The sequence below is a fragment of the Saccopteryx bilineata genome, chromosome 4 (assembly GCF_036850765.1).
Source record: "Saccopteryx bilineata isolate mSacBil1 chromosome 4, mSacBil1_pri_phased_curated, whole genome shotgun sequence".
Taxonomy (NCBI): Eukaryota; Metazoa; Chordata; class Mammalia; order Chiroptera; family Emballonuridae; genus Saccopteryx; species Saccopteryx bilineata.
This window is the reverse complement of record NC_089493.1, coordinates 183120783-183146704: the sequence shown is the minus strand read 5'-3', so window position 1 is coordinate 183146704 and position 25922 is coordinate 183120783. Positions and strand designations below refer to the sequence as shown.

Below are 25922 nucleotides of genomic sequence, written 5' to 3'. Positions count from 1 at the left end.
TGAAATGTGAACCAAAACAAGCTTGCTTCCTAGTTTTTCTCCTTTATAGTTTAGCTTCTTGCTAATTTATTTAAGGAGTTACAATTTTTGAAAAACTCACCTTGAAATAAAATAAATCAGGATATGATTTTTTTTTGGACAGAGGGACAGATAGGGACAGACAGACAGGAAGGGAGAGAGATGAGAAGCATCAATTCTTTGTTGTGACACCTTAGTTGATCATTGATTGCTTTCTCATATGTACCTTGACCAGGGGCTACAGCAGACTGAGTAACCCCTTGCTCAAGCTGGTGAGCCTTGTTCAAACCAGAGGAGCCCGCGCTCAAGCTGGCGACCTTGGGATTTCAAACCTGGGTCCACTGTGTCCCAGTCCGTGCCACTGCCTGGTCAGGCAGGATATGATTTTTTAATTGGTTAATTAAATGTTTTCTTACTGTATGTTTTTTAAGGGAAAAGGATCCTGGGAGGGAAAGTTTTCTTTTTGTCACCTATTCATCTGTTGACTGGGGAAATGTCTGGTCCAGCCAGAACACTGAGGCCTGTCTCAGTGACCCTCTTAAATTTTTTTTCCCTGAGCATTGAATTCTCCAAGGCCTCTGTTTGTGTGCCTAAAGTTGATAATGCCTTAATTTTTTGTTTCTTTATTTTTGTGTCTTTATTTTTTTATTTTAGAGAGGAGAGGGAGAGACAGAGAGAGAGAGAGACAGAGGAGAGACAGAGAAGAGACAGAGAGAGAAGTGGGGGAGGAGCTGGAAGCATCAACTCCCATATGTGCCTTGACCAGGCAAACCCAGGGTTTTGAACTGGTGACCTCAGCATTTCCAGGTCAACGCTTTATCCACTGCGCCACCACAGGTCAGGTATTTTTTTGTGTATAATATTTTTTAAAGAATCTGCAGTTGGAGCTTGGCAACGATCAGAATTGGAAGGGAGAAAATGAGGATCAGTTGTGTACTATTAAACCGATGTAAATAGGAAGGAAAAAAATATAACCCTAGGTCAGAGATGAGTTGCTTGAGGTTGTTACGAAGTTATGCTGACCAACACTATGTGTCAGCATTTCAAACACTTGCCAAATAAGAGATAAGAATGATCAATGTTGGGCTTTTTAAAAAGCTGAGTAGTTGGTAACATTTTCAGTTTCGTTTGAGATACTCATTTGGAAAGGGAATTTGGATCATGGTCATGAGCTTCACTCTGAGACGTAATGCATATTTGGTATAGGATTGCTTGGTAATGCTAGAAATTTGAGCAAATACCATAATTTTGTAAAGCCTATCAGTGGGCAGATAAAGGCTTCATTTAATCAACGCTAGAATCATCAATAAATTTCATATTTCTAAAGTGGAACCCAAATACAAAATACTCTCCTACGTCCTATAATAGTCACATTTTGAACTTTGGCTTTAAGTACTCTTTATGTTTATATTTGTTTCACCTTTACATAAACTGAGGATTCTTTTTCATGGTGATTTTCTCTTACCTTGACACAAAATGACTGTTAAGCCCAAGTAGTCTCTCTTCTCAAAATGTTGACACTCAATTATGCCTAAATTATTAAGAAGATAGCTATATTTAAAGCTTTTTATAGGATCACAGGGAGTTGCAAAGATCGCACAGAGAGGGTTCTTGTACAGTTCATCTGATTTTCCCTGGAAGCTGCCTTCATTTAAGTGATAATACCTGAACAGTTTTTCTGTGGAGTTTTTGGGTCGTGGAAAGAAGACTGGAAATGGGTAAGAAGGGGTAGACTGAGTCTCTCAAGTATGAATAAATATTTTTGCGCCGTATACAAAAAGGGGTAAAGAAAAGAGGAGAGATACCTTGTGTTTTATTACCCAGCTCCTGGAGCACTTGGGAAGGTTCTCATAGTAAAAGCTCAGGCAGGGGATTTTTTTTGGGGGGGGGGGGCGGCAAAAGACAGGAAGGGAGAGAGATGAGAAGCATCAGCTCATAGTTGCGGCACTTTAGTTGTTCATTGCTTCTCATACATGCCGTGAGAGAGGGGCACTCCAGCCAAGCCAGTGACCCCTCAGGCAAGAAATTCTAATCAGCCTTCCAACTAGCCACTTATTAAATAAAATCTTCCTCCTGTGCTAAAAATAAAGATTCTGGGTTGTACTGTAGGAGAATCTTGGCAGTTGCCCTTGGAGGCAGATATCCACAGATTACACCGAGAAATGGGATTTGAGGGTTTTAAAACACCATAGTTTGGTTGTTACTTCATATTCTTTTTTTTCCCTTCTTTTTCTTGTATTTCTCTGAAGTTGGAAACCGAGAGGCAGTCAGACAGACTCCCGCATGCGCCCGACCGAATTCCACATGGCACGCCCACAAGGGGATGTCGCTCTGCCGCAATCAGAGCCATTCTAGCGCCTGAGGCAGAGGCCACAGAGCCATCCTCAGCGCCCCGGCAAACTTTGCTCCAGTGGAGCCTTGTTTGCGGGAGGAGAAGAGACAGAAAGGAAGGAGAGGGGGGAGGGGTGGAGAAGGAGATGGGCGCTTCTCCTGTGTGCCCTGGCCGGGAATCGAACCCGGGTCCCCTGCACGCCAGGCCAACGCTCTACCGCTGAGCCAACCGGCCAGGGCCTAATTTTTTAGTTTTTAAAAACTTCTTTACCCCCCACTCTCCTAGATTGGTTTTAAAAACTCATTGGAATCATAATTGCACTCGTCCAACTCGCTTTCATCTGCAGCTTCCCAGCCTTGGGGAGATGCTTCCCTGGACGCTGCTGAGTGTGTCCCCTTTAGGATCATGTCAAAGGTCCTGGGCTCAAGCCTGCGACCTTGGGGTCTTGAACCTGGGTAAGAATCCCAAACTATAGTTATTTACTATGGTTGAAAATAAGGTCAAATTACATTTGTTGCTTATGCAGCTAGGAAATGTGAAAGTGTAATGGGGACAAAGTGATGGCTTCTTAAGAGTTAGAAACTGAATATAGACAAGTGGTCAGTAAGCTGTGTTTTATGTAGCCCTGTATTAAAATAAAAATCACCTCTCCTTTGTCCTGTCATCTTGAGAGAGTGGTTATTGAACACCTTTATGTGAGAGAAGGCTTGCTAAATGCTCAAAGTGCCTAGCAGTTGAGTAGCCAGGAAGCAAAAACTTAGGTACCAGCTGCTATGCTAGAATAAAAAGCCACTTTTTGCAAAGTTTGGTAACAGTGAAGAGTGTGTCCTTCCGTTGTGGACTAGCCCAGACCCAGACTTGTCCTAACTTAGGTTAAAAAACAAAAAGGCTTTCCTCTTCCTTTGTGTTTTCTAAGTATTTGCTCTAAGTTGGTTTGTGGTAGCCAAGCTAGAAGACTTTAGAAAACTGTGTATGTCAGGGGTCTCAAACTCAACTCAGCATGTGGGCCGCAGAGCAAGATCACAGCCGTTCGGCGGGCCGCACTAGGTCTACAAAAGGCAACTGTTACGCAACACTTTTCTCACTGCAGTTGAAAACAAAAAAAAAATCAGTACAACAAGCACAATTGTACATGCAGTTTACTCAGTGTCACAAACGACCAGAAACTGTAGTTCGCATCACAACTGCTGTTAACTAAGCTAATATCTAGCTAGGATGCTAGAGAAATGAAAAATACAAGTAGGCCCCTAGGCTTACTTAATTTTATCCAAAATATTTTGAACTTCGTGGATTAGTCTGCGGCCGCACAATATTTTTCGGCGGGTCGCGAGTTTGAGACCCCTGGTGTATGTGTTCAGTCCAGATATCCTAGTGGTGCTGGCTCTTCCTATAGCCTTGCCCTAATTTAGGTGTGTCAATAGTCCTGCTTTAAGTTACCTAATGTCAAGATTTCTCCCTAACAAAGGTATTCTGAACCCTTGGGGTGGGGAGGAGGAGGAGTGTAAGGACATTTTAGAAAATCTGAGAACGAAAGACTTGTTCTCCAGGAAAACAGACATAAAACAGAATACAGTGTCAGGGTTCTGCCTGACTCCCAGAAACTAATCTTTGGGGTCTATGCACCTCTGTCCTGAAGGATTGGCATAAATTGTATTGTGTTTAATGCTGTTTGACTCAAATAGTGTTTAAAATTAAGCCTATTAAAAAAATTAATTAAGCCTATTAACATGTATATGATGAAATTATTTGGTGGTGTGACTTTATTTTTATGTGCAGGAATCTGAATGTAGTGAGTTTAGTTCAAGTCAAGGGTTCCTGCTGTGCAGCCGAGGCAGATCAGCCACAGCTGGTTCTTTTTTTGTTTTTTTTTTACATAGAGTCAGAGTGAGGGATAGACAGGGACAGACAGACAGGAATGGAGAGATGAGAAGCATCAATCATTAGTTTTTTGTTACGACACCTTAGTTGTTCATTGATTGCTTTCTCATTTGTGCCTTGACTGTGGGCCTTCAGCAGACCGAGTAACCCCTTGCTCGAGCCAGTGACCTTGGGTCCAAGCTGGTGAGCTTTGCTCAAACCAGATGAGCCTGAGCTCAAGCTGGTGACTTCAGGGTCTCAAACCTGAGTCCTCCGCATCCCAGTCCGACGCTCCATCCATTGCACCACCAGTCAGGCAGGTATTTCTAATTGTATAAAAGAGTCAAGGTTACTGACCCTTCTGTTTTATTAGAAACTGAGAATGGTATAAAAATTTATGCCATTGCTTTGTAAACTGGATCTGGACCTAAAAGGTGTTTTGAAATCCATTTCATGCATCTGACTAGAATTAAAACAAATAAAATAGACCAGAGTAGGAAAAAAATTACCGTTATGTAATACAAGGTTAAGTATTTAGTGAGACTTATGCTTACATGTGTATTCATGTATGTATAGATGCTAGCATATATATATAAATAAACATTCTTAATTGGATTCTGATGTTAAAATACAGGGTGGGGAAACGTAGGTTTATAGTGTTTATATGGAAAAATAAGATAATTAATAAGATACAAGAGGAAACAGTTTTGCATCCTCAAAACTGTAAACCTACTTTTTTTTCCTACCCTGTATTTTGCAGTGTGCGATGTGATTTTAAAAAGTCAGAAACCCACAGCTCTGTGTCGTTCAGTTTTTGAGGTACTTGGGAGTATCTGAATTCCCAGTATTTTGCTGTGGGGAGTATGGATGAAGGGCTTAACATAAGAGTAAAGGGCAACTGATTTTGAAACTTCAGTGATTAATAAAGATGAGATTTTATTGATTCAATATTTTTTGGATAGCTAAGGCAAAATTTGTTTTGTGAAGCTTTTGAAAGTTATTCTAATCAGAGGGAAGATACGAATGTTACAAAATTATAATTGCATCTACTTGGAGGTTTTGTGTATAGTTCAAACAATAGCCAGTGTTTGTTTGTTTATTTGTTTTTTGGTGACAGAGACAGAAAAACAGAGAGGGACAGATAGGCACAGACAGGAAGGGAGAGAGATGAGAAGTATCAATTCTTCGTTGTGGCACCTTCGTTGATTGCTTTCTCATATGTGCTTTGACGGGGGGGGGGGCTATAGCAGAGCAAGTGACCCCTTGCTCAAGTCAGCGACCTTGGGCTCAAGCTGGTGAACCTTGCTCAAACCAGATGAGCCCACGCTCAAGCTAGCAACCTCAGGGTTTCTAGGAGTTTGAACCTGGGTCCTCCATGTCCCAGTCCGACGCTCTTATCCACTGCACCACTGCCTGGTCAGGCAACCTCCGATGTTTAATAAGAGGGTATCTGATATCCTTTCTGATTCAAGGCTGGAAATGTCCTTTCTGAATTCAGTTACTCTGCCATTGCTTAGAGCAACCATTTGAGTATTTCTGTTTTAACCAAAAATGTGGCACCAATGATATTTGGAGGGCTCTGCGATTTTGCTGGGAGGTATCAGCGGGTTTCTGTTTTTGACCTTTAATGTGAAATAGTTTTTAGGAAAGGTCATATAAATAAATAAATAAATAAATAAATAAATAAATAAATACTAGGTATTGTTTAAGAAATTGTATTATAGCCATTAACTTAATGGCTTCTTCTTTCATTTCTTTCAAAGGTTTGGGCCCCATGGGATCCCTGTGACAGTATTTCCCAAAAGGGAATATAAGGACAAACCTGAAGCCATGCAGCTCCACAGTCGTACATTCCAGGAAGGGACAGAAGTCAAGTGTGAAGTGAATGGTGCTGTTCCCGACGACCCCTCTCCTCTCCCACCGCCTGAGCCGAGCTTGGCCGAAAGCCTGTGGACTTCCAAACCTCCACCCCTCTTCCATGAAGGAGCACCTTACCCTCCCCCTCTGTTTATCAGGGACACATACAACCAGTCAATACCTCAGCCGCCGCCTCGGAAAATTAAGCGACCCAAAAGAAAAATGTACAGGGAAGAACCTACTTCAATAATGAATGCTATCAAACTACGACCCAGGCAAGTCCTGTGTGACAAGTGTAAAAACAGTGTTGTTGCTGAAAAAAAGGAAATTAGGAAAGGTAGTAGTGCAAGTGATTCTTGTAAATATGAAGATAAAAAACGGAGAAATGAAAGCATAACTACTGTGAACAAAAAACTGAAAACTGACCATAAAGTGGATGGGAAAAACCAGACTGAAAGCCAGAGAAGAAACGCTGTGGTTAAGGTCTCTAGCATTGCTCACAGCAGAGGCAGAGTAGTCAAAGTTTCTGCTCAGGCGCATACATCAAAAGCTCAGTTAAGTACTAAAAAAGTGCTCCAGAGTAAGAACATGGATCACGCAAAAGCCCGGGAGGTACTGAAAATTGCCAAAGAAAAGGCACAAAAGAAGCAAAATGAAACCTCTACGGCCAGAAGTGCACACTCAAAAGTCCATTTCACACGTCGGTATCAGAGTCCTAGCTCAGGTTCCCTTCCGCCCCGGGTCCGATTAAAACCACAAAGGTACAGAAATGAAGAAAACGACTCTTCTCTGAAGACAGGACTTGAGAAAGTGCGGAGTGGCAAGCTGGCACCCAAGCCCCAGTCTCGTTGCACCTCTACCCGCTCAGCAGGTGAGGCCCTTTCAGAAAATCCGAGTCCCTCAGAAGGCCCCGAAGAGGCCACCAGTAAGGTTCAGGACACAAATGACGTGCTTGTGCCTGGTGAGCAGGATGAACCAGAGACACTGGGCAGAAAGGGCAGCAAAAGCAATATCTCTGTTTACATGACCCTAAATCAAAAGAAATCCGACTCTTCCAGTGTGTCAGTGTGTAGCATTGACAGCACAGATGATCTGAAATCCTCCAACTCGGAGTGTAGCTCTTCCGAGAGCTTTGATTTTCCTCCAGGCAGTATGCATGCACCTTCCTCCTCCACCTCCTCCTCCTCAAAGGAAGAGAAAAAGCTCAGTAATTCCTTGAAAATGAAAGTCTTTTCCAAAAACGTCTCTAAATGCGTCACACCAGATGGCAGGACCATATGTGTAGGGGACATTGTTTGGGCCAAGATATACGGCTTCCCTTGGTGGCCAGCCCGTATTCTTACTATAACTGTGAGCCGGAAAGATAACGGCCTCTTAGTCCGACAGGAGGCCCGTATTTCCTGGTTCGGGTCTCCGACAACATCTTTCCTTGCGCTCGCACAGCTGTCCCCCTTTTTAGAAAACTTCCAGTCACGCTTTAATAAGAAGAGGAAGGGCTTGTATCGCAAGGCTATCACAGAGGCAGCCAAGGCTGCCGAGCAGCTGACCCCTGAGGTGCGGGCTCTGCTGACGCAGTTTGAGACCTGAACACGGACAGGAAGGTAGGCCAGAACCCGTGAGAGGCGCCACACACTTCTAGTCTAGTTAGGAGTCACCTCCACGAAACAGCCTGGCCAAAATGGAGGAAGAACTCGCACTCAGTCGGCTGCTTTTTTAAAATCCAAACTTCACCTTAGAGCCATTTTTAGACCGAGAAGCTAAACTGAACAATCAATCAAATTTTGTCTTAAGGAAGTGAGATTTTAGCAGTATTTTTCAGTTTTTAAGTCTAAAACCATCCCAAGGCATAGGAGCCATAGCCTCAACTGAAAATGAATTCTTGCAGGGACTGTTAATTGCCATTTGTACCTAGTACTGTGTGTATGTATGTATATATCTATATACACGTCCGTGTGTATATACATACGTACTATATGTAAATATATAGCCTGTCACTGTGTGACACAGGTTGCATACTGGGAATTATAGTAAGGGCTGGTGAGCTGGGGGGACTAGTGTGGCTATTTAATGACTACTTGGTTTTTTAATTAATGAACACTTAGCCTTTCTATGTGTGTAATGGCGGAAGAGCTCGATACTTAGGTGTCTGACAAACAGACGCTTGCTGTTCAGTTGTAGACTGGGGAGCAGCCGGTGTTTGGGAGGAAGACTGTCCCGGCGGGCTGGGTCTGAGTCATCACTCTTACTCCTTTCTTCAGTGGGGAGTTAACAAAGAACTTTCCAACTTCTGGTTTGGGAGTTCAGATAGGTTTGTTCGTCTTTGGATATGTAAATAGTTGATTGCTAAATTTGGTCAGATTTCTCCTGACTAGCTGTTCCTAAATTCTTAGGATACGTCCTGATGAATTACACTTTGTGAATTAATTGTCATATGTGTAATTGTTGCATTTTGGATGTACCTAATTTGATAATTTAAAAAAAAATATTTCCGTTTAAGGTATCTGTTTGCAGGTCAGAAAATGAGAAAATGTAATTGTGTAATGCTCTGAAATGTAAAAAAACAAGCTGTAAATAAAATCGACTAAATCCAAATTATTTGTGTGTGTTTCTCAAAAAGCTTTGAAAAATTTCAAAATGGTAGAAAATTATATTCTTTGTAATGGTGTAGAGGAGGTGAAAAATCAAACTCTTCTTATTTGCTCTATCAGACAATGTAAATCTGAGCATAGACAATATTCTTAAAATGAGGTTTTGCAGTATGCTTCTAGGGTTGAGACCCTTCTGCCAGTTTCTCAGAAATGTATGGGTTTTATCTTTTTTTCATTTTTAGCCGTAGTATTTCGTCACATGCTTTGTATCTTCTATTTGGGAGTTACAGCCAGTCTCTTCTTGGTCCTCTGCCTCGGTATCCTTGCTTTCGGGGCTGGCACTTAACTCATCGTTTTTCTACATGGTCCATGTCTCTGGCCCTGAGATTCGGTTTATTTTCCGATTTTAGCCTTGTATTGTTAGTGAAAAAAATCCGATTGCCTATGAAGGCAAGCCTGTCCCAAGATGAAGTTGCAGTCATACTTGTGTCTAACTTAACTTTTAACTTGGATGTGTCAATTTGATACTTCTGGAAACTTTAAAGAGTAACTTTGTGGATTTCTAAATAATCCAATTTGAAATACTTTAGTTACTATGGAATTAATGAAAACCTTAATGGAGATTTAATATCAGTGGTCTCCTATTAGCTTCTTTAAGGTTATGGACTTCTATGATTTATGTACTGATTTCTGCAAAAGACTTTCTTCTGGGGTCCTCAGTCAATGCTTTTTGATTATAATAAACACACATTAAAAAAAAAATCAAGATGTTTCACTTGAAGAGAACATATTCTTTCCTGCAAACAGAAACAAGTATAATATTAAAAAACTTATTTTGATAACAGGTTGAAAGAAGTTCACATCGTGATCAAGGAGTTTTAAGGAAGTATCTTAAAAAGATTTTCCAAGTATTTGTTTCAGATTAATGAACTTGTTCAGATACTTTTGAAAGTTTTATTATCTAAGGCTCAGATTTAACAAGGCAGAGCAAAAGGCCACTTAAACTAGGTAATTCCAAGGGTTCCTATAAATGATCCAGGTGAGTTATATCTTAACATGGTGGTTTTCACAGTGATACCATTAATATAGTCAAGTGCTTTGGCAAATGTGCTTTTGTGGCATGAACCATATTTGATTGGTTTCAGAAGCCATAGGGGAAAAAAAAAGCAGTCATGATTGTTGAGTACAGAAATAATACATAATTTTATGTATTCCATACCTTGAGGAAAAGGTTTGAAGCATAATCACAAATGTACGTGATGTCCAGTTATGCCAAATGACCTCCTCCCCATTATAAATTGGCATTCTGGCAATTTCATCCAAAGTTACAATAGGGAGACAAGTTTTAAGGAACTTCTGAATAACTAGCTGCATATTAATGTTTGTTCAAATAGAAATTTCTTTAGCAGCTAGATAAATTTGCAGATACAATAGAACTGGATAATTATAAGCCCCCCTCTTTTAATACTTCTATTTTTTTTTTTTTTTTTTTTTTGCATTTTTCCAAAGCTGGAAACAGGGAGGCAGACAGACTCCCGCATGCACCCGTTCGGGATCCACCCGGCATGCCCACCAGGGGATGATGCTCTGCCCCTCTGAGGCGTCACTCTGTTGCATCAGAGCCATTCTAGCGCTTGAGGCAGAGGCCACATGGCCATCCTCAGCGCCCGGGCCATCTTTGCTCCAATGGAACCTTGGCTGCAGGAGGGGAAGAGACAGAGAGGAAGGAGAGGGGAAGGTTTGGAGAAGCAGATGGGTGCTTCTCCTGTGTGCCCTGGCCTGGAATCGAATCCGGGACTCCTGCACGCCAGGCCGACACTCTACCACTGTGCCAACCGGCCAGGGCTAATATTTCTCTTTAAAATGAGATGTTTGCTTGTATGGAGGTAACCTTTGCAGAGAGAAAACTAGACGTGGGCCAGATCTCGAGTGGCCCAAGAAAAGTGGCTAGAACAAAGGATTAGCAAAAGGAGAAACCAAGTGAAGAGCTAGCTGAAAAGCCAAGGATAAATTTATTCCTAGAGATTTCTTAGAAATTTAAAATGTCACTATTTTGCCCCTTTAGTTTCCTAGAATTCATAGGCCAGAAAGCTTACTTTGTTTGGAGAGAATATCTATTGAAGTCATCTAAATGAAGTAAAGTGGAACTGACTAGTCTGAAGCCCATCTGCATGACTGGATAGTGTGTCCTGCCGTGGTTTCAATGGGGAAATCTGTGGAGCATACTTTTAGGTTAGTACTAAGTAGAATAGGCAAGAATATCAATATGAGGGACTGCAGGCAAAGAATACGGACTGTTACTAAAAGTAACTACAGTGGTGGGCGAGTTTCTAATTTATAAAATGCTGAGTTGCCACCCTCTCTGAGCAGGTTGTACTTAATACTGGTTTTGTGAAAGGAAAGATGCACATTCACATTCCTTTATAGACATACCTCCTATAGAGTGACTGAATTGGGATTTGGAAATACCTTAGAAATCTGATTTGGATTTAAACAGTTTTCCTCTTGAGTTGGGAACTTTTTGCGTTTGTGCTGCACTGGTTCACCTTTTTAAAGTACCTTTACTCACAGCAGAGACTCCGGATGTTGAGGAAAGTTGGTAATGTTCTGATGTGGGACAAGTGAGGCCTCCAATAGGGAATTTGCAGGAAGAAGGAAGATCCTATTTCTAAGGTGTGGCAAATTTTGGATTTGCTTTGGGATTATATTATGGTTGCTATTGACATGCCTGATACAGGGAATTCAGAAATAAAACAGGCTGGTGCCATGCCCATTGCCAGGAGAAAAGAAAACTGCTAAGCTGCATTAATTACTTCTGCCTAGTTCTGACTTAGCTAATAGGATCTTTGTATTCTGTATTTATAGTTTGTGTACATTTAAACTGGATTTCTTCAACCAAGTGAATATAATTTTAAGAAAGCTTTAGCAATTAATATGCTGTTGTGCTATTTTTTTTAAAAAGTACTCATTTTTAGAGAGGGGAGAGAGAGAAGGGGTGAGGGAGGAGCAGGAAGCATCAACTCCCATATGTGCCTTGACCAGGCAAGCCCAGGGTTTTAAAACCAGCGACCTCAGTGTTCCAGGCAATGCTTTATCCACTGTGCCATCACAGGACAGGCTGTGCTATCTTTTTTTTTTTTTTTTTGTATCTTTCTGAAGCTGGAAATGGGGAGGCAGTCAGATAGTCTCTCGCATGCCACATGCGCCCGACCAGGATCCACCCGGCACGCCCACCAGGGGGCAATACTCTGCCCATCTGGAGCGTCGCTCTGTTGTGACCAGAGCCACTCTAGCGCCTGAGGCAGAGGCCATGGAGCCATCCCCAGCGCCTGGGCCATCTTTGCTCCAATGGAGCCTTGGCTGTGGGAGAGGAAGAGAGAGACAGAGAGGAAGGAGAGGGGAAGGGGTGGAGAAGCAGATGGGCGCCTCTCCTGTGTGCCCTGGCCGGGAATCGAACCCGGAACTCCTGCACGCCAGGCTGATGCTCTACCACTGAGCCAACCGGCCAGGGCCCAGGCTGTGCTATTTTTAATAAAAGAATAGGAAGTTTAAAGTCATCATGATATAGATGGTCTATATATTTTTAGTTTTCCAGGATGTTTTGGTGGCTATCGTGGATAGCTGACACTAAGAAGAGAAACAGTTCGACTCCTTTTTTAATCTTTACTCAAGAACTTAACATTTATAGACTCAAGTGTTTTTTCTTGTGATTTCAGGTGGCAGTTTTCTCCTTGTCATATTAATAGATCACTGTAATAGTTTTTATGTTTTGATTTTTACAGGGACAGACAGGAAGGGAGAGAGACGAGAAGCGTCAGTTCTTCATTGCAGCATCTTAGTTAATTGATTGCTTTCTCATATGTGCCTTGACCACGGGTCTTCAGCAGACTGAGTAACCCCTTGCTGGAGCCAGCGACCTTGGGCTCAAGCTGGTGAGCTTTTTGCTCAAGACAGATGAGCCCGCGCTCAATCTGGTGACCTCTGGGTCTTGAACCTGGGTTCTCTACGTTCCAATCCAGCGCTCTATTCACTGTGCCACTGCCTACTCAGGCTGGAATTTGGTTTTTGATAACATAAAATTTGTGATGCTATCCTAGAAGGTGTTATGAAGCTAAGTCCCAGGAGTGCTTTTCTTGGTCGGCTCTTTGTGTGTGTGTGTGTGTGTGTGTGTGTGTGTGTTTTTCTGAAGCTGGAAACGGGGGGAGAGAGTCAGACAGACTCCCGCATGCACCCGACCGGGATCCATCTGGCACGCCCACCAGGGGCAATGCTCTGCCCACCAGGGGGCGATGCTCTGCCTCTCCGGGGCATCGCTCTGCCACGACCAGAGCCACTCTGGCGCCTGGGCCAGAGGCCAAGGAGCCATCCCCAGCGCCTGGGCCATCTTTGCTCCAATGGAGCCTTGGCTGCGGGAGGGGAAGAGACAGAGAGGAAGGAGGGGGGAGTGGAGAAGCAAATGGGTGCTTCTCCTATGTGCCCTGGCCGGGAATCGAACCCGGGTCCCCCACACACCAGGCCGACGCTCTACCGCTGAGCCAACCGGCCAGGGTTGGTCGGCTCTTGATGTGCTGCTGGCAGCCTGGCTTCTGGGACCCTTCCTCCCGGCCTGCAGTCCTGCACAGTGCTAGCGGTGTTCCCGTTTTTAAGAACTATAACTGCCTCTTGGTAATATTTTCAGGTCAATTAGTGTGACTGTATTTACCCATTTCATATTTTAAAAAAAAAAGATGTTATTGATTTTATAGAGAAAGGGAGATGGAGCGAGAAGTATCAACTCCTAGTTGCTTCACTTTAGTTCATTGATTGCTTGTGGCACATGCCTTGACCGGGCAAGCCCGGGGTTTCAAACCAGCAGCCTCAGCGTTCTGGTCGAAGCTTGAGCCACTGCGTCCCCACAGGCCAGGCTAAGTTGTCTTCAAAAGTAGGTTTTCAGGTTAAAAACCTCCCCTCTCAGTGACAAAAACAGTTTTGGACAAATTTATAAATATGAAAACCATTTAAATTGTTATAAAATTAGTTTCCAAAACTTATGTACATACTGTTCCGTTTTCCCTTTCAGATTTGTGTATTTTGCCATTTTTTATGTCATTACAAATAATGTAAACAAATGTGCCTTGATATGTAGATAACTATTAAAATTAATTTCTAAGATTATCTTGGCTCTTATACTTTGTAGGAAAAAAATTTTTTAATTTTAATTTTTAAAGATTTTATTTATTCCTTTTACAGAGAAAACGGTGCGATGGAAAATTAGAAGTATTAACTCTTAGTTGCTTCACTTTAGTTGTTCATTGACTGCTTCTCACATGTGCCTTGATTGGGTAAGCCCAGGGTTTTGAACCGGTGACCTCAACATTCCAGGTCGCTGCTCTGTCCACTGCACCACCACAGGTCAGGCCTGAATTTTTTTTTTTTTATAGTTTTTATTTATTTATTTATTCATTTTAGAGAGGAGAGGGAGAGACAGAGAGGAGAGACAGAGAGAGAGAAGGGGGGGAGGAGCTGGAAGCATCAACTCCCATATGTTCCTTGACCAGGCAAGCCCAGGGTTTTGAACCGGCGACCTCAGCATTTCCAGGTCGATGCTTTATCCACTGCGCCACCACAGGTCAGGCCTGAATTTTTATATTATGTCTCTAAATCTATTTTGGGATGAATTAAATAAAATTTGAATGCATCAAACGAATCTTTGAAAAAACTAATTGCCAAACTTGAATTTTTTCTTATAAATTCCTATGTTTTGGCACAAATTAAAGATTGGTTGCGGGGAGGTATAAATGAAGAGGAGAAACTGTAGACTCAAAAGTTATCAGGATTTATCAAAATACTGAATTTGTGAGTCAAGTTCTCATCTTTGAACTAAGATGTAGTATACACTAACTTGCAGGCCTTCTGTTGGACACTTGTAAAACAATTTCTGAAAACTCTGGTGTTGAAATAGTCCAGTTTAAAAATAGCAGCTCTTAAAACTTGGTTTAAACATGAATTAAGTATTTTCAATTTTCCTTGTATCATAACAATGTGTTTGACCCTTTTTTATTGACTTAGAACTCTGAGTTTTAACCAGAAATCATTATTTAAAACTTGGAGTATTTTTCTATCCTAGAGTCCATATTTAGAAGGAAAACCAGATACTCCATAGCTAACGTTTTAAGACTTACCACTTTTTCCTTTTCAAACTAGAAATCTTGTGATTATAATGCTTATCAAGTTTTAGCAAGAGCTTTCACACACACACACACACACACACACACACACACTCACACTAGTTTGGTAACCCTCTGTAACCTCATTTCTTTCCAAGACACACTCACCTAAAAGCTACTGAGAGAAAGCCTAGAAGGCATAACCCCCCTGCCCCAGATACAATATGAAAGGACTTGTTGCTTGGGGAGAATGTTTTGTAGACATGGGAGAGTTGAGTGTGCAAGGTAGAACTGGATAAGAGAATATGACTTGCCTGACCTGTGCTGGCGCAGTGGATAGGGCATCAACTTGGAAATGCTGAGGTCACCGGTTCAAGGCCCTGGGCTTGCCTGGTCAAGGCACATATGGGAGTTGATGCTTCCAGCTCCTCCCCCCTTCTCTCTCTCTGTCTCTCCCTCTCCTCTTTAAAAAATGAATAAATTAAAAAAAAAAAAGAAAGAGAATATGACTTAACAGTGTTGCAGGTGATTCGTGGGTGCTTGATACAAAGCTATATAAGTACTTGCTCTCCTGACCACGACCGCCATTTCTCTACATGGCATAGAAACCTCATTCAGGTAGTTTTTATTATCCTTCTGCAACCTAGTGTAAATGAAAAAAGTGTCACAGCACCATTATATGAAATTTATATGAAAATTAGGGTGATGGTCCATAAGTATCTATAAGTAGGTATGAGTTATTTCCAGTGGGCATTTGTGGAGGGCAGCGGGTTGGAGGTGACGGGAGTTACGGTGCAGGGATGAGTACATTGACATTTCAGCTTTGGCCCTTCCTTTATGTACCACGTAAGTTCCGAGGTCTATTCCTCACTGATGTCTCCTCCCCCTAAGCCAAGCACAGGGCCTGACAGCAGAAATGAGTCTGCTTGTTCAGAGTCTGGTGGACTAACGGCCAGTTGCCATTTCGGAATCCTGGCATGTCCCACGTCCTTTCAGAGGCATGACAAGTGTCTTAGCAGGTGGGGCTCAGTGCAGTCGAGGTCCTCGGAGCTTCCCAAAGGTGTTAGCACCACAGAGCTACCCATGTCACTCTTCCTGATGTGAACTAGCCGATCTGCACAGACCCCGTGTTCCCCTGGGACCCTGGTGTTTTATTAACGATACTTTGCCAAATGGTGAAAAAGTGGACATTTGAACATTTCATTTTATTTCTTATTGCTATTGGTATGATTGAGTAGAAGATCGTTTCGTCTAAGAGGGAAACACTTCACATTCCAAGGCCCTGATCTGTGTGTGTCGTGGCTGCATTTAGCAGGATAGTAATTTTACTCACGTCTCAGCTTTGATGCTGCCGACTACAAACCTGTGATTCTCCTGCGGTGTAGGGTTTAGTAGGAAATCTGCCTGGGAGTGCACGTCAGGTGTGCCTCCTGGTCTGCAGGGCAGCACTCTGCGCAGCTTGTCTAAAACCCTGCAAGAATGACTGGAGAGAAAAACTGCTAAGGCTAAAAACCAGAATGGTAAAATGAAGCACTGTTTCTACTTTTTCCTGCTCGTTCATGTTGCATTGTACGACATTGTATTAAAAGAAAATTTATGTTGTGTGTTTGCCAAGGTAATAGGTCTGTGTATGTGATCTCAATTCTTTAGTTTTTCATCTGGGGCTTTGCTCAGAAAGTGTGAGCTCTTGCTTCCTTCTTGCACTCTGAAGGGAGACTGAGTGTTTGCTTACCCTGTTCTCAGTTGTCCTTTCAGATCTCTGCTGCCTCCCAGGAATAGCTGCCCTTGTGGTACAAAAACTTTGTCATGATGGACAGAGTAGGTAACTCCAGGGAAACTGCTTTCATGGGGGCATCCCACCATTTACTGTATCACCATCAGGGCTCCCTGGCTTCTAATGCATCCTACAGGCGTGGTCAGTTTCTAAAGAAAAACCTTGAGACCCCCAAAGCATTGAGGGAGGGAAACTTCACCCTCACGGTTAGCACAAAGGCTCGTGAACCAGGCTCGGGCCCGCAGGGAAAGATGGGCTTCCTGGGTCGCAGCTTCCCGGCTCTCCTCTTGCCCAGAACTGGAAAGGGGCTCCTTAAGAAGGACTTGAAACCTACAGGTGTTACTGATGGAGGGGAGGTTAAAAGAGAAATTCATTCTCTTGTGCATTCAGATTCCTTCTCGGTGTGATTACTGTTGGGTTCTAGTGGCACATTTCAGTTTTTCTGTGAACAAAAGGTAAATAACCTGTGTGTTAGGCCTCATTTAAGAAATTTGTTCTTGGTTCAAATTCAAATGTTTATAGATCAGGTGTAGAAATTCTTGTCAGTGTCAGAAAACTTGAAAGTTTTGATTATATGCTGCTGCTTCTGATTTAGCTTATTAGCATTTTAAAAATAATTGCTATAAGGACTAAATCTTATCTACCTCAGTGATCCCACAGTTAACTATAGTGATGTGATAGGTGAATTGTTTATTTATACTTAAAATAGTGAATTAATAAGACTAGCAAAAACGTTTAAAAATAAGGCTTAAAAATAGCAATCTTTCATTTGGTTATGCTTAGATTTGGAGCCTCTGTTCTGAAAGCCCTGGTGAGAAAGCTTATCTTGTCAAACGTGTTTGAAGCAGGTATTAACTCTTGCAGTAATTGCAGGTTCTGAATGCTGAGTGGTCACTGGCACTCGAGGAGAAAGGGGCTCTGGCACGTTTTGGTCGCCCTGCAATACAAGGTCTCATTAATGGTGTAATGCGATGGGGATGGTGACTTCAGCCCTTGTTGAATACTGAGATCGGGACCAATCCAAAACTAGGCTAGTGTTAGGTTAGGATACATTTTTTTTGTCAGGAACACGAAATGCGAGCTAGCATAGGAGGGCAGCTTCTTAGTTGTGCCTGAAGGCATTTGCTGCTGAGTTGACCTGGGTTGGAGAGTGCCCTCTCCTGGCCAAGGCTGGTGTGTACACACCCTGCTTATTTTTCTTCGTCTCTAGAACCAAAGCTTCACATTTTGTGAAACCATCAAATTATGTAGAATAAATTCACTTGAAAATTCGACTTAATTTTGGTCTTATTTAAAATTTTTTTTTTTTGTTAAAATGGATGAAAAACTCAAATGACTTCTCTATTTTTGTTAACTTGGTTTTTTCTACCATAGGTCTCAACAAATGGCAGCTATTACATCAGACAGTGTCTGACAGACCACTGTGGATTCAGACTGGGAGCATTGAAGTTAACAGTGAAGCGGGCAGGTCTGTCTGTGCTAAGCCCTGCCGCGAAGTGAACAGGGCACCATGTCATCACTTGATCATTCCCAAAGTAGATTAGGCTTGACGTGGAAGAATTCATTAGTTCTCTTTCCTTAGTGTTCATTGGTAGCTATGTATTCATCACAGGTGACTGTTTTAATGAGTGAAAATAACTTTTCATTTGATGGTGTAGAGGTTGGTTGGGTGTCAGACTGTAGAATTATGATGTCAAAATAGCAACGGAGCCTTCCTGGACAAATAGTGGATTTCTTTATCTTCTCATGATCTTTATCTTTCTTTGTCACTTTTGTACTCGTTACTTTAACTTCTTAGGTAGTCATTTCTTCTTAGTGTATATATAAGAATATATGTGTGTGTATATATATATACACACACATATATTCTTAATGAATTAGTCTCACAACCATTGTCATTTATAAAACTCAGAGGGTGGCAGAAGAATATGGAAATGTCATAATCTAAGTACGTGTATGAGAACCTTGGATAACGCCTAAAAGGCTTGCTTTGGGCTCTTCCCAGGAGGAAAGGGCTAGGGATTCTGTTGTGCTGCTTGTGAATGTGTGGTCTTTCTTGCTTCCCTGACACCAGGCTGTTGAACCCACTGTTCTTCGCAGCTGGTGAGCTGGAATTGGGCTGTGGTGCTGCACGTGCGCCGTGAATTGCAAGCTGGGTCAGAATGGTGTACTTGGGATCAGAGGGTGAAGCTGGGATATTTTGGACTCTTACCTGTATGTGGTGGCAGCTACCCTTACAGTGGTCTCCTGGGGGAATAGTATCTTTAGTTTCATGCACCTCTCATGGTTAGATTTGCTTCCATCCTCGGCTTTACTATCACCCTGAACAGGCCTCACTCGGGTTGAAGCCAAGTACTGAGTCGGAAATAGAAGGGAGCAGAAATGTATAAGGGAACGGCTAATTACTATTTTTCTCCTTCAGTTTATTTTATTTATTTTATTTTTATTTTTTTTGTATTTTTCTGAAGTTGGAAATGGGGAGGCAGTCAGACTCCCGCATGCGCCCAACTGGGATCCACCCAGCATGCCCATGGGGGGTGATGCTCTGCCCATCTGGGGCATTGCTCTGTTGCAACCAGAGTCATTCTAGCGCCTGAGTCAGAGCCCATGGAGCCATCCTCAGCGCCCGGGCCATCTTTGCTCCAGTGGAGCCTCGGCTTTGGGAGGGGAAGAGAGAGACAGAGAGGAAGGAGAGGGGGAGGGGTGGAGAAGCAGATGGGTACTTCTCCTGTGTGCCCTGGCCGGGAATTGAACCTGGGACTCCTGCATGCCAGGCCGACACTCTACCACTGAGCAAATGGGCCAGGGCCTTCTCCTTCAGTTGATAAAATTAAGGTATTATGACCAAAGTTCTGAATCTAAATTTATTAGTATATTAGTGTACTATCTTAGTTTTAGAAAATAAAAACTTCTTAGCTGAATGTCAAATTTTATTTTATTTATTTTTTATTTTTTTTTAATTTGAGTTTTGTTTTTTTTTTTGTATTTTTCTGAAGCTGGAAACGGGGATAGACAGTCAGACAGAATCCCGCATGCACCCGACCGGGATCCACCCGGCACTCCCACCAGGGGGCGACGCTCTGCCCACCAGGGGGCGATGCTCTGCCCCTCCGGGGTGTCGCTCTGTCACGACCAGAGCCACTCTAGCGCCTGGGGCAGAGGCCAAGGAGCCATCCCCAGCGCCCGGGCCATCTTTGCTCCAATGGAGCCTCACTGCGGGAGGGGAAGAGAGAGACAGAGAGGGAGGAGAGGGGGAGGGGTGGAGAAGCAGATGGGCGCTTCTCTTGTGTGCCCTGGCCGGGAATTGAACCCGGGACTTCTGCACGCCAGGCCGATGCTCTACCACTGTGCCAACCGGCCAGGGCTGAAGGTCAAATTTTAAAAGTTAATTATTCTGGTTCTTCAGAAGCAAGGACTGCTCTCAGCTTCCACTCTGACATGTGCTGTTGTATGGCTAGAAGTAATTCTTCATCACTCAGGAAGCTCGTGACAGAATGCCGTGAGATTCTAGGCCTCAGTTTAGTAAGAGAAGGAAGCGTGTAGCAGCTGGACGTTGCCCTAGAGTTCTAGTCAAGACGGGAAAGGTGCCCACTGTGAAACGTCTGCAAGCTCAGCGCTGGGAAGAATGGGGGTGGTTTTTCTTTCTTCCTTGCATTCTGTATTCATACTGTTTTTCCACTGAAAATACCCTAGCTTTCATTTAAAAATACATTTGACCAAAAACTCCCTGTTCTCTCTACTGATCACCTCTTTTGGGATTTAGACTTTTTCTTTTAATTTTATTTTATTTATTCATTTTAGAGAGAGGGGAGAGAGAGAGAGAGAGGAGAGAAGAGAGAGACGGGGGGAGGAGCTGGAAGCATCAACTCCCATATGTGCCTTGACCAGGCAAGCCTAGGGTTTCGAACCGGGGACCTCAGCATTTCCAGGTCAACGCTTTATCCACTGTGCCACCACAGGTCAGGCTGGGATTTAGACTCTTGATACTTGGGTTTCCAGGGATTGTAGAGGGTTTCAATGGGGCTCTTACCACTCCTTGGTGTTAGAAGGAGGTCAGAATGTTAGGCATTCTGCTCATGCTGTCTGCCAGTAACTTTCATAAGCCTTGTCCTTTCTACATGTTCTGCTCAGAGTCCTGCTCTGTAGGTCTGGCGCCGAGTCCCTCTGCTGACGTCAGTGCATGTAACAAGTGAGACTGGTCTCTGGGTCTCATCGGCGTGCGTCCATCATCTTCCGGGAGCAGTGGGGCGCCCCTGCCTGCTGAGGGGCGGTGCCTGCCTCTGGGGGGGGGGCGGCTCTCTAGGGCGTTGTTCTTTGTGCAGGTGCAGGCAATGTGATCTACATGGAGGATCACTCGGAGCCGGGGAGGCTGCCAGCCTTCCGGCAGTCCACGTGGCTGAGTGGCCTGAGCACGCGCCACAGCGTGCGGAACTGGAACCGCAGCTGCAGGCCAGGAACACGTCTACAGGCCTCCGTCAGAAATTCTCAGGTGCAGAGCACGTGACCACGACAGCCAGTGTACTCGTATCAGAATTGTCCCGACAAAATAGCATGAGTACTTCTGTTGGTTTGGAGTGGCAGTAGCTTGTTTTCTCCGGAAAAAGCTGGTCAAGTTAAAGAGAAACAATCTGGTGTGATCCCACAATCTATGTAGGGCCTAAACAAGGACATCACTTCTCTCATAATTACTGTGCTTAACTACATTTTCTTCCTTTTCTTTACTATATTTCAGCACAAAGACATTAGCAGGCTGCTGGTTCCATGGACCTGTACCACAGTGACACAGAACACCGGAGCACCAGGACCGAAGGACATTGGAGACTCCGTTTTAAAGCTGCACTAAGAAGTAAACGTTCAGGCAGTGTTTAAAACCAACAGTCTCTAAGGGGCGCCTGCAAATTGTGCTGTATTAAACTGAAAAGAAGGTATTAAGGGAGTATTTCCTAAAATGTAAACTTGCAATAAACCATGCATGAGATGAGAGAAGCGGTGTGAAGTACGCACACCGAGAACTCAGCTGAATCTGTGTACGAAGAATCACTGACAGGAACTTTTGATTGTGGCGCTCTTACCAGTCCAGCCTGGACAGGCCTGCAAGGCGTGTGATGGCAGACACGTGGAGTAATCTCCACACTAAAACTGCTTTCTCCAAGGCGTATGTTCCTCAGTCCAGATAAGAGCGAAGGTGTTTCTAGAATGGCTCACCTGTGATGCGGCAGTCCCATGGGCCGAGGCCGGCGTGTCCCTGCAGGGACGTCCCTGCCCGGGGCCCGCGGAAACAGCGGCCGGTTTCCCATCGCACTGAGGACGGAAAGGTGCCCGCCCTCCCCGGACCTGGATCGGACCTTTCCTTTGATAAAGCAGGGCTGTATTACCTTGAATATGTTTGCTTGTTAGAACATATTAAGTTGTATTTATTTGCCACCAGTATTTAACATTTTGTGCACATTTTCATAACTACATCCTTTTTAAATTCGGAGTCAGTGTAGATAGGCTAGTTCTCATCTTGGAGTGCACATGTCCTCCAGGAGCTAGTCCTCGCGCCTACGGCGTGGGGAGGCTTTCTTCCTGTTGTGGCCGGTTTTATTTAGGCCGGACAAGGTGACAAGTCTGAATTCTGGCCTGGCCCTCTCTCCACAGGGAGCTCCTCCTTCGTCTAAGTGCAAGAAATTCCCACAGTTGTCAGGTGGGACTTAACCCATAAAGATGGTGTCAAGCTTTTCATGAATTGAGCATGAATTGTTATTAATGGAGACCGTAATGTTTTTCTTATCTTTGGAAAATACAAGAAAACAAAAAGCTTTTCTTTAATGACTGGAGAAAGCAATGAGAAACCAGATCGACCTGTTAGTACTACATTTCTAAGGCATTTTATATTTGATGGTGCCGTACTTTTAATAATAAAACAAGTTTTTTAGTGGTAATACCAATTTATTTTTTCAACTAGAAAGATAATCCTCATTGATTACTTAATACAAAAAGGAAAAAAAATGCCAAAAAAAAAGTCATCTGGAGCTACGTAAGATACTGAGCATTTGGCTTAAGTGTTCAAACTTCCCATAATCTTACAGTATAGGTTTGGCATTATGTAACTCTGCATACAGGATTGATATAAGGTTCTGGGTCAGAGTTGTAGGACATTTGATATATCTAAGGATTTGTTTTACAACTCAAGCAAAGGTAGGCAGTCTTGCTTCTGTGAGTTTAATGCAAATCCTAATTACACTAAGTAAAAGTTTTGATTGCATTTTAAAATGGTCTTTTTGGAAAAGTATTTATCATGAAGTCATATACATGTGATCAAATCTGAAAAAGTCAGCTCAGGAATTATACCAGGAGGGGCCTAGAGCCTGTCGTTCAGCGGTGCCGGCTCTGCAGCTGCGCGGCGGGGTCCCCGGCCCTTCCGCTGTGTGAGCACCAGCAGTCCCTTCCTTCCAGGTTCCCTCCAGGAACCAGACAACTCCCAAGCCGGTGGACTGCAGTCAAGAGTTCTAATTATGCTTTAGAATTGTTCCCAGTGATGGAAATGACCATGGAGTTGGCAAAAGAATTGAGAGAGATCAGGTTTTAAATATCTACTTTTTTCTCATGACAAATTTTCAAAGGTTTTTCGAAAAATGAAACGTGGTATTTAAAACATCTAGACATACCACGTTGCTGTTTCACTTTCACTGCTTTAGTTGCTTAATATTTAAGCTTTGCTTCATGCTACCTTTGTCTGTATTCCAAATCTTCAGAAGCCTATTTCATTTTGTAGACTTGAATGACAAAAGTTTCTCATCTAAAGTATGTTGAGATATAAATGTTAAAGAATGTTGTGTAACATTTATCCAATAAAGTCTTGATATTTTTAAATAGTTACTTAAAAACTATGTTTACTTTTTAGGAATTAGGTTTTAAAGGTTTTTTTAAACTATTAAAATCGAACCACTCGCTGTCCTTCGGGGAGCTGTTAGTAGCACCGCTTCCTTAGGAGAACCGGGAGGGCCTCACCCCTGGGAGACTGTCTCTAAGGCCGGAGGAAGGTGAGTCATTAGACCCCTTTGCACAAACATGACTGTTTTCTGATGGAAACAAATAACATACCCTTAAGAGTTGGTGTAACTGAACATCTACTGGTGGGTTTTTTGTTCTAATTTTAAGAAGTACTGCCCTTATGGATAAAAAAGTTGTGTTAAAAGCCCAGCACATGCAAAGTGAGAGTGAGGTTAAGTGTTTGACCAGAAATACTCTGATGTCTGGAAAAAACGAGCTTTTTAACACCTACCAGACAGTTGAGGTTTTTCAGTATCAACCCAAAAACTCAGGTCACTGTATTTTTTTCCATTTGTGCAAAGCAATCCTGTGGAAGGCTGTGTGTTTTTCCAGCATATACATGGAGTCTTTAATATCTAACATTCTCCCATTTCAGCTTATCTGTGTGTAAAGAGGAGGCCGCTGAAATCTGGCTCTGGTAATCTTTTCTTCCTCAAGCTATCCACTCACAATAAGGGAGCTGGAGAACCAGGGAAGGTAGACGAGCCGTGAACTCGTTATCTGGAAGGCCCGCATGAGACCCACCCCCCAGGACCATGGTCCTGCACCTGCTGGTTTGGCATACGAATACCAGTGTGTTTACAGACAGCACCCCCGACAAGATACAGAATGACGGTTCCCCTTAGGGCAGGGGTCAGGAACTTACAGCTTGCGCGCCAGATGTGGCTCTTTTGATGGCTGCATCTGGCTCACAGACAAATCTTTAATAAAAAAATGTTAAAAATATAAAACATTCTCATGTATTACAATCCATTTCCTACCACTCATGTTCATGGTTGCAGGTGGCTGGAGCCAATCACAGCTGTCCTCTGGGATAACACCAAATTTTTATTGAATAATGTTAACGTACACGGGTTGTATGGCTCTGACGGAATTACATTTTAAAATATGTGGCGCTCATAGCTCTCTCAGCCAAAAAGGTTCCCGACCCCTGGTTTAGGGCCTTCGGTGCCCTTTTCTGACTCATGCCCTGGAGCCCCGCACGGGCAGCACTGAGGCGTGCTGGGTATGGCACTGCAGAGAGGCTGCCCACTGCTTTTCTATCTGACCGCTCACTTCTCTTTCAGGTGACGAGGCTCCTCCCGTGCTCTGAATAGAGTGGACTGGGTTTTAAGCATCCCCTCTCTAGCAGTGAGTGTATCAAATTTCCCAGCCTAACAACTCCTTTGCTTTGATATAAAAAGGTAATGAAGCCCTGGCCGGTTGGCTCAGTGGTAGAGCGTCGGCCTAGCATGCGGAGGACCCGGGTTTGATTCCCGGCCAGGGCACACAGGAGAAGCGCCCATTTGCTTCTCCACCCCTCTGCCGCGCTTTCCTCTCTGTCTCTCTCTTCCCCTCCCGCAGCCAAGGCTCCATTGGAGCAAAGATGGCCCGGGCGCTGGGGATGGCTCTGTGGCCTCTGCCTCAGGCGCTAGAGTGGCTCTGGTCGCAACATGGCGACGCCCAGGATGGGCAGAGCGTTGCCCCATGGTGGGCGTGCCGGGTGGATCCTGGTCGGGCGCATGCGGGAGTCTGTCTGACTGTTTCTCCCTGTTTCCAGCTTTAGAAAAAATGAAAAAAATAAAAAAATAAAAAGGTAATGAACGTGGGGGAAAGAAGATGCAACTCAGGAACACTGCAGAGGAAGGGACAGCTGGCCACAGTGCTGGGTCACTGTCCTTAAGAGTTCAGAACACTTCTCAGCCCTTCTGTCAGTCCCTCATGAGGCATGTGAGCAGTGAGAGGAAGACGGTGCTTCTATACAATAACCGCAGTAGTCTATAAGTGGGACAAGGCTTCCAGTCTCAGTTCTGTCGGTGACCTTCTTGCCAGAGGAGTCATGCCATGGCCACACTGGCCCCAATGGGATGTGGACAAGAAGTGTCCACTCAGCAAGCTCTGCAGTTCCTACTTTGCCAAGGCCCAAACACGGCGGACAGGGACATTTCCCCTTGAGTGAAACGTTCTATAATCTCATGTGTGTGAATTCTCTTTAAGCTCAGCCCCTAACTCCTGTGGAATGGAGTCTAAGGCAGAAGCCTGTGCTCCAAAGTGAACTATACCAGCAGGGATCTGGTGTGTCATGGCCCTGAAGAGCACAGGGGGGCTCCAGTGAGACAACCGCCTCACAGAGGCCAGCGGAGGGGGTGATGCCTCCCTTGTTTAAGTGCAGCTGCTTTAACATCTGGAAAACGGGCTGGAAAAGCTTTGCAGCACAAGCTGACGCTGTAACTACAGCCTCTGCTGCCAGCTCCACCCATAGCAGAATGCCACGGAAGTGCTCCACAGCCCCGGGGACCCCAGACCATTCCTTCCGTTACCCTGATGCACAGCTG

General features: G+C 43.8%; 1 protein-coding gene across 5 annotated transcripts in view; it reads left to right on the top strand.

Moving 5' to 3' along the window:
* PWWP2A (PWWP domain containing 2A) overlaps window positions 1-23989 on the top strand; it is a 41518-nt gene extending 17529 nt beyond the window's left edge. For 3 of the 5 annotated variants that reach the window (XM_066273184.1, XM_066273186.1, XM_066273190.1), the window contains exon 2: window positions 5971-8655. In XM_066273184.1, coding sequence (XP_066129281.1) covers window positions 5971-7651 — 1681 coding nt within the window. In that variant the 3' untranslated portion in view covers window positions 7652-8655. Of the gene's footprint in view, window positions 1-5970; window positions 8656-17946; window positions 18041-21304 lie in introns of those variants that run through there. The other 2 variants (XM_066273185.1, XM_066273189.1) reach the window with 2 other exon arrangements.
* Window positions 23990-25922: the final 1933 nt, after the last annotated feature.